The following is an 8,594-nucleotide window of genomic DNA, read 5'->3' on the forward strand; positions in this document are numbered from 1 at the left end:
TGTTTTTATTGTGGTTAGGTAAGTTTCAGTACATTCTCAAACAAGCAACTGACAAAATTTCATTCTTAAAGTGAATTTTAGAAAATGTTGCTATGTATTTCGAATTTTTGGTTTTTCCTTTTTTGGTTTGAAATTTGTTTAAAAATTTTTTTAAAACAATTATATTTGCTTGAATGTCGCATTTGTGGTGTAACATTTTAAATTAATTTATGTTTAAGAAATAGAAAAAGCATAAATGTAATAAATGCCATAAATGTAAGCAACACTTTACAGGGAAATATAGACCTTATAGTGGAATACTTTCAAAAAATGGAAGATTAAAATTAATAATGACAAAACAAAGGCTATATTTATCCTCCAAGAATGAGCGTTTGTGACACGGAGATACGGTGGGAGGATAACATAAAATATCTGGGGGTCACTTTTGACAAACGGTTCAATTGGCTTAAACATTTGAAATATAAACGGAATAGCTGCTCTAATATTCTACATTTATTAAAGCCGTTATTTAATAATTATCACTTCAACTTTAAAAACAGAAAGTTACTTTATACGCAAGTAATTATACCAGCACTACTATACGGATGTGTTACATATAGCAAAGCCTCAATTACTACCATAAAGCATTTACAAATAGCACAAAACCTGGCTTTAAGAAAACTGTTTAAGATTCCATGATACATTAGATCAACAGACATACATAGAGATCTTAGGATTGACTCAGTAAAAAAATATATCAGAGACAGAGCTTTAAAATTATTCATTAAAGTTGATACGCTACTTAACCCCACCCTAGCAATCCTCAAGTTCACTTCTGGACTCTCAGGAAGATATGCTAATTTAAGGTCCGTCATCAACTAAAAGACAAATAAATGATATGATTTCTTAGAATAGTTAAAGCCTAGTGTGGGGTAGAGATAAGCCCCCAGCATTTATAGAAGAAAAGTGCGTAATAGCACTAACTCAAGAAGAAGAATCAAGAAAAAGCATAATGACTATTATGGGATTTTTAAAAAATTTTTATAAATAAATTATTATATCATTACCGAACATCGGCAGCTAAGACCGAACATCGATTGTTATAAAAATATTATGATGATAACGATAACTTATATGAGCGAAATGAAAAACCATTGGTTGGATTTTTACTTTCAAATTATTATGTTGTATATATTTATAATCAATACAAATATTCTCAACATTTCAAAGTCAAGCAGACTTTTCTGAATATGAAGATTATTGTTTTATTTTACACATACATTTCAATAAAGACAGAATTAAATCTCAACTCTGAATCATTTAAAAAATAACAACATAAAAATTTTTGGCTTAGCATTTAATTTGAAAGATTATGAAATATAAATACAGTTTTTATGTCTTAACTTAGATATGTCAGATAACGATAACCAACAATTTTTTATTATAACCACAGTAATGATACGAGCCTATGCTCGTATCACTCAATTATCCTCTTATAAGTGTACTTAGCATCTATTTTTCATCAAGGCAATCTGCTCATTATACCAGAGCTTCAAGTTTTCATTTAAATACCGAAAAAACTCAGCACTCTGCTGATCCAATTGGGGATCCATGTTGGCATCGCTTGCATAGGCCTCCTCAATTGCACGCTGAGCTAAACATATGGCAGTCTCGTACTCATTGAGTTCCTGATACAGAAAAATGCACAAACTTAGGTGAATTGATAAGCTTAAAGGATGACGTTTTAAATAAGCGCCATTTGCCAATTCCAATGCCATACGATATGATTTTAAGACCTCATCCACTGATTCCTCTCTCAAATCTTCAAATTTAAACTCGCAAAAGACTTTGTAAAAGTCAGCCTTAAGCTTATAGTACATGATCTTTTTATGGACTGTATCAGTTGAAAAGTACAACTTCTCGTACATCTCAGTCATCATTTTAAAGCAAGTTTCACGGACTTCATTTTCAGCTTTTGTACGATAGTGATGTGCGAGTTGTGCATCTCGGAAGTGACGACGTGAGAGCTCTTCATTTTCTATATCACAGATTCTACGCCATATTGTTAGTTTCTCATAGAGTAAAAGCTTTGTCAATCCCGCTAAATACTCAACATGCTGTTGTAATTTATTCGGCTCCAATACGATGAGCTCATTATACTTCTCATAGGCCTCTTCATGTCTTTTATTCAATTTACTGACAAAAGTTCTAATAACTTGTAAGGTTGTGTTCCGTGGCAGCGTAACATGTTGCGCTTTCCTGACTTTTTTCTGTTTCATATATTTAATCATTTTAAAATTTATTTTTTTGTGACTAATAACGTATATTATGAATTTTGTTAACAAAAAAAGTTCGAAATAAAATTTTAATATGTGATTAAAATGTCATTAAATATATTAAATATTTAATACAGTGTATTATGTTGTCAACCTCTCCAACTGACAGAATTTACTTAGGTTGCTTTTGTTTTTAAGATAAATCATTGGTATAGATATCATGTTACTTGATTTACAACACTATAAGATATACTATAGCTAATTAGATTATGCTTATAATATTATATTCAATAAAATATTTAAGCTCGTCAAGATCCGACTTCTAAACACTATTGTACAAAAATGATATCATTAAATTTATTTATATTATATATAATTATTTCGGACGTTTTAGGTAAACAGTTCCCTAAAACGCTTCCTGCTCCTGTTCCCTGAAATGAATACAGCAAGGCTGCCAAAAGGTTTCAATCATCCCAACAGAATTGCTCTTCCTGAATAGAAAGAATATGTCGTTTTCTTGAAAAAATATAAAAATTCCAATCGCTTTTTCTGTGACAATCTGAGTTTGATCTGAACTAGTAGAAAAGTTTTGGATTGTAGATGTTATATCTACGTGATATTGATAAAATTGATATTGATAAAAATAATTGAATAAAAGCGAGCAAGTTATATATTGAGAGCAGGTGTTCGAAAAACTAGTAGGAAAGGGTTCATCGTATCGATGAGAAGTTGATACATTTCGACTATTCAAAGAGCAAAAGATCTGATGAAAAAGCCGGATATACGTCAATATCAAAGTCAAAACGAAATATTCACAGTCTCAAGGTTACGCTATAAATTTTATAAGATCGGTAATTTATAATCTATAAAAAGCTGTTAAATTCGAACAAAATGACTTTTTCTAGAACACAACTGAATCACTGCCTTAAAGAAGAAACGGTTGAAATATTCAAACGGCCAAAATATTCTTGGAAAATAACAAAGGAAATCTTGCTCTATTCTAAAGACATTGCCCTTTCTGATTATATTTATCGATGACTCATGATTTGGCTCAACAGCACTTCTATTCTTTCGAAGAAATCAAAAACTGTGTGGAAAACTTTTAACTTTCGTAGATTGCCTGGAGAGATAACAAGTTCTTTCGATACGAAATCTGTGTGCTGTTATTATGATGGAAAAAAGTAGTGACGAACAATAGATGATATTGCACCAAAGCTTCGTTTTTCTAATTTAAAGTTTGGTGAATATTTTCTTTTTTCAAAAGAAAAAAAAATACATTTTATCTACTATTTAAAGTACACATTATTTTTGTATATATGTGAGGCTTTGAACTTATTTTATATATACTGAGTGTTAATTCTTGTTAATCCTTACTTGATATGTTCTTAATATTAAATCAAATCAAGATCTTTACATAAAAAGAGAATATGCCGAAATAATTATTTCTATTTAGAGAATTGAAATAATAGTCTATACAATAAATAGAAGAAACAGGAAAACTTTATCTATTTTTTATACAATAGGTGTAATTCCTTTTCTTTATGTAGGAAAAATTCAAAGTATGCTGTAATTATCATTTACTTACTATTTTTATATTATTTAAAAAAATTATTTATTATTTATTTTGCTTACATAAAAAATAAAATTAAATTAATGAAAACTTATTATTTTTAAATTATAATAAATATATTATTATATATTCATTACGAAAAAATAATTGCTGTGTTTTGCTTGAGAGCATATTACTATGCGAATTTTAATATTATTTTTTATTAATAATAAGTTTAATATTTTTTTTATTAGTTTATTGTTATATTAATTTTTTTAATATTTTTTTTCTTTATATTATATGATATATTACTTTTGAGAGTTACCATATTTCATACAAATTCTAGTAATAACAAATTAAATTCAACAGTTTTTTAATTTAAATATATTTATTTATATACTCTATAATTGGAAACAATTTTGCTTATATGATTAATGTTTTATGTATTTTTGAAATGAAAACTTAATGACGAACAAATTTTAGATTGGATGGAATGTAAATATACAATTCATAGAAGTACAATATTTATAATAAAAAAACTTAACTAAATATTATTTAAGCAAAATTAAGGCGATTATGCATAAAAAATAATTATTAATAATAATAATAATAACTATAAAAATATATGATAATATATATAATAGTAATAATAATGAGTTAACATAAAAATGTTATTTAACATGAACGAGTGTAGGAATTACAGAAAATGTAACAAACTTGCTTAACCTAATGCTTGCAACATCCAAATGTTACAATTTCAGTCTATTCTGTGCTGGACTTTTGCATAAAATTTTTGCAATATTGCATTGTTAATTGTTGTATATTAAAATTTGCACTTATTTTAATGAATACAAAATAATTTTATATTAAGATATGAGTTAATATTTAGCCAAAAAGTACTTTTAAATTTATTTTACTTATGCTAAACAGAAAATCTTTTTCCAAAGCGGCGCTGGTGTTGGCGGTAATGTCTTTGGTACTAAGCCTTCCCAAATCGCTGTATCGAAAACTTCCTTGACTTTGTCCTTAAAAAAGAGAAGGGAGAAGATATTAGTTATATTGTTTAATTGTTTATCAATAAAGTATTAATATATATAGAAAAATATTTAAAAAAAATTTTATAAATTTTTATAAAATTTGCATAAAACTTACATAAAATTTATAGAAAATTTGCATAAAATTTACATAAAATTTATATATAGGGGTTTTCGAAAAGTAGTGAACTACAACAACAAAAATTTAATTATTAAATTTCAATACCTATCTGTTCGTAGAGGCATGACTTATATTTGCATAACTTATATTCCTTTTTATCTATAGTACATAATCTATATATAGGCGAGCTCTTATTTTGTGAATACAAGTGGTAATTTTCGAAAAGTAGTGAATACAACAACAAACATTCTTTTTTTATATTATTTTAATTAATTAAATTTTTTTCCGAGTATTGCCAAATATAAGTTCTTCCGAGTATTGCCAAATACACATCATCAGTGATCATCTTGAATTTAATATCTTACTTATTTATAATTCTTATTTATTTTATTAATTTTTTGTGATTGCAAGTAACAGGAATTAATCTCGTGCCCTGTCAGTTTTGAAGCTCAGAGTCAACGCTTCTTAACCAGCTAACTCAAAGCCGTATATGACTTTTATGTTCGCACTTTTTTTGGGAGTTTTGTTAATTTGCTGTGAAAGTTTTATTATCAAAACCACTTGCTGTGTTTATAAAATATATATAAAATGTATATAAAATATGAATCCGTATTCAAATTCACTATTATATTGTATTGTATTATATTCTATTTTTCTTGATTTTTCTTCTTGAGTTAGTGCTATTACGCACTTTTACTCTATAATGGCTGGGGCTTATCTCTACCCCACACTAGGCTTTAACTAGGCTAAGAAATCATATCATTTATTTGTTTTTTAGTTGATGACGGACCTTAAATCAGCATAACTTCCTAAGAGTCCAGAAGTGGACTTGAGGATTGTTAGGACGGGGTTAAGTAGCGTATCAACTTTAGTGAATAATTCTATTGAGTTGTAATAAACTATTATACACCTTTCTCAATACCTATTTATTTAAAGTTTGTGTTACAATATAACTACATTATACATGTCTACCTTGAATATTATATCGTTTTATAAAAAGGTTTTTTATCTACTAAAATAAAATGTTTTAAAAATATATGAATCCATATTTCCCTAACCTCTATTTTCACTTGTCAGTGCTTATTTTTCGCAAATTCTATTTATGTTTTTACTTTAAGTATTTTGACTCTGGGAATTCGCGACATTATAAATAAAAAATATATAAATTGCACAAATAAGAATATTTTGTGCAAGAAATTTGTCTGACTTGTTTATTTAACATTTCTTTGTATAAATTTTTATAAAGAAATTTGTTTTGCAATAAATGAAAATCCTTTAAAGGATTTACTTTGACACTTGCGCAGGCAACAGAGCGCGATATTCTAAGGTTGACGGATTTTTTTACTCGTAGTTGTTGTTTATTTTTGTGCCTTGATTCAAAAAGTTGTAAAAAAGACTGTAGTCTTGTGTAATAAAGTTTCCCAACGGAAGCCGTATTTTCACGCAATGTAAATGCAGAAGGAAGGACACATTCGCATATACATTCTGCGAGGCGCTTTGCACGAAATTGAATTTGATTTAAAACATTTACAAATAAATCCAGACGGATTTAGGCGCAGTGTGAGTGCAGGTTGACGCGTCTTACGCCTTCGGGATAAGCTTTTAAATACCTTTTCCCATAAGTTTTCCTTTGATACAATTTCATTAAATGTTAAGAAATTTCCATCACGTTGATTTAAATTAAAAATTTGCTTTCGGTCACAAAAGGATTAAGACTGACAGCAGTTTGCAGAGTATTTGCAGTTGCATTCGCAAACTTTTATCAAAACCTGTGTAATCTATTAAGTAAAGGTGGAAATCGTTGAGTCTTTTTCCACTTACCTGTGTTGCTGACGAAGTCTCAATGTATTTTGCGCCAATTGTAGTTGCTAGGTCCCAGGCATCCGTGTACGTTACTGGCTTCTCGCCTTTTGTCTGTGCGTGCCGGAAGTTGCAAACATATTTGCCAATTATTGTGAAAGATTCACACAAGAAACAAAGAGTGATGAGCATGAGCAAAGGAACGAAATATTAATCAAATGGAAACATAAATATTTAAAGGATTTGACTGCAATGATAAAGGAATTCCAAAAATATCATCGGAGTTATTGGCTTACCTGCAATTTATTCAGCACATTCGTATTTGTACGCAAATCTGCTTGAGTTCCGACCAATATCAATGTTGCCTTTGTTTTTGTGAATTTCGGTGCCCATTTCGTTTTGATGGCATGAAACGTTTCCGGTTTTGCCACTGAGAAACATAATAAGAAAACATCGCTGTCCGGATAACACAGCTCACGCAAAGGATCCAATGTATCTTGTCCAGCTGTATCACAGATGGTTAAGTGTACGGGACTATCGTTCACCATAACATCAGCTGAAAGCAATTAGAAAGATTTAAGTGTTATTCAGTGAGATTTATAGGGATTTATTAAGGATATGTATTAGTATATAGATGAAAGATGAAATATGTGGTCTGTAATTGTTTTTAATAAAATATAAATCAAGCACTGATTAATTTATAGGAAAATATAGCAGAAATAATTATTTTCGAAATTGGATGATAAACAAGTATGAGTTATACTACGTTCAGATACAACTTAATTTCGCAAAAATCTTAATTTCATTCTTGTTTCAGCGAAATTAAGTTCTTTTTTCCATACAGTTTTGAGGTTAGAACAAAATTAAGGAAAATGGCCTTAATTTCGTTGAAACGAAGGCTGACATTTCGAAGGGATATTTTAAATGCAACCATGCGTAAGATAAATTTTAAGCAAAAGATAAAGTTGAGATAACGAAAGAGTGACAAAAGCGGGAAAATATTTTAAAAGTAGTAGCAAAAATTTTTAAATTTGAATATAGAGAAAAAACTGACATTTATTAATTTAAAATAGAGTGAAAAATAATAATTCACACACCTTTAGTTATTATAAACAACTTTTATAATTTCCCAGATAAAAATAGTGTTTGGAGCAAAAAAATATGGAATTTGGAATTGGAACAAAAAATATATGATTTCCTTGATTTGGGGCAATATGAACACTTTCGAAATTAACTTAATTTAATTTTTACGAAATTAAGAAAATTTGGCTGTCTGAACATAGTATTAGTCTAATAATATAATAATATGTTTTTGTAGATGTAGAAAGCTTATAAGTCCTTTTTTTAATTAAACTTTAAACCTTACAAAATTTATTTATTAAAAATTAAAATAATTTAAATTTAAAGTAAAAATTTAAAAAAAATATATATATAAGAATTACAAAAAAGTTAATAAACTATAAATATTACTTAATGATGCCACATAAGTAAATAAAAACTTAAAATAAAAAATTATATTAAGATGTTATAATCATAAGTATTTATAAAAAAATAGCAGAAATATACAAAAACATTAATAAAAAACTATGATAATAAATATAGTAAATAAAAAACAATAAAAATTTTTAAAACCTTTGAAGTGTGATGTTTAAAAATATAATTTAAATATACAGAGATATAATATATATATCCTTAAAAAACACCATTTAAATATTTTATTAATTTTATTATTTCAAATAAAATTTTATTTAAAAGGCTAAATGCAATATAAATATTAATAAAAAAGGCAACCGATTCTATAAAAATTAACTAAAAAAAACTGGACATAGATAAAT

At 27.6% G+C, this 8,594-nt stretch overlaps 2 protein-coding genes across 2 annotated transcripts; both read right to left on the reverse strand.

The window, feature by feature from the left end:
- Positions 1 to 1,484: 1,484 nt before the first annotated feature.
- On the reverse strand, positions 1,485 to 2,270 carry LOC119666524 (14-3-3-like protein B). Its single transcript, XM_038075807.1, has one exon. It carries the CDS (start codon positions 2,268 to 2,270, stop codon positions 1,485 to 1,487), a length of 786 nt encoding a protein of 261 aa, XP_037931735.1.
- Positions 2,271 to 4,648: 2,378 nt separating this feature from the next.
- LOC119668609 (rho-related GTP-binding protein RhoV-like) lies at positions 4,649 to 7,335 on the reverse strand. Its single transcript, XM_038078180.1, has 3 exons — positions 7,056 to 7,335; positions 6,781 to 6,873; positions 4,649 to 4,829 (listed from the first exon to the last, which is right to left on the reverse strand). Exons 1-3 carry the CDS (start codon positions 7,305 to 7,307, stop codon positions 4,722 to 4,724), a joined length of 453 nt encoding a protein of 150 aa, XP_037934108.1. The 5' UTR covers positions 7,308 to 7,335; the 3' UTR covers positions 4,649 to 4,721.
- Positions 7,336 to 8,594: the final 1,259 nt, after the last annotated feature.

Source organism: Teleopsis dalmanni, chromosome 1 (assembly GCF_002237135.1).
Source record: "Teleopsis dalmanni isolate 2A chromosome 1, ASM223713v2, whole genome shotgun sequence".
Classification (NCBI taxonomy): Eukaryota; Metazoa; Arthropoda; class Insecta; order Diptera; family Diopsidae; genus Teleopsis; species Teleopsis dalmanni.

Bases quoted from the DNA above. Each gene is read 5' to 3' on its own strand.
- LOC119666524 (XM_038075807.1), bottom strand. From the start codon at position 2,270: ATGATTAAATATATGAAACAGAAAAAAGTCAGGAAAGCGCAACATGTT.
- LOC119668609 (XM_038078180.1), bottom strand. From the start codon at position 7,307: ATGGTGAACGATAGTCCCGTACACTTAACCATCTGTGATACAGCTGGA. The intron at 6,874-7,055 runs GTAAGCCAATAA...CGGCACGCACAG, and splicing joins ATGTGCTGAATAAATTGCAG to ACAAAAGGCGAGAAGCCAGT. The intron at 4,830-6,780 runs GTAAGTGGAAAA...CTCTTTTTTAAG, and splicing joins AGACTTCGTCAGCAACACAG to GACAAAGTCAAGGAAGTTTT.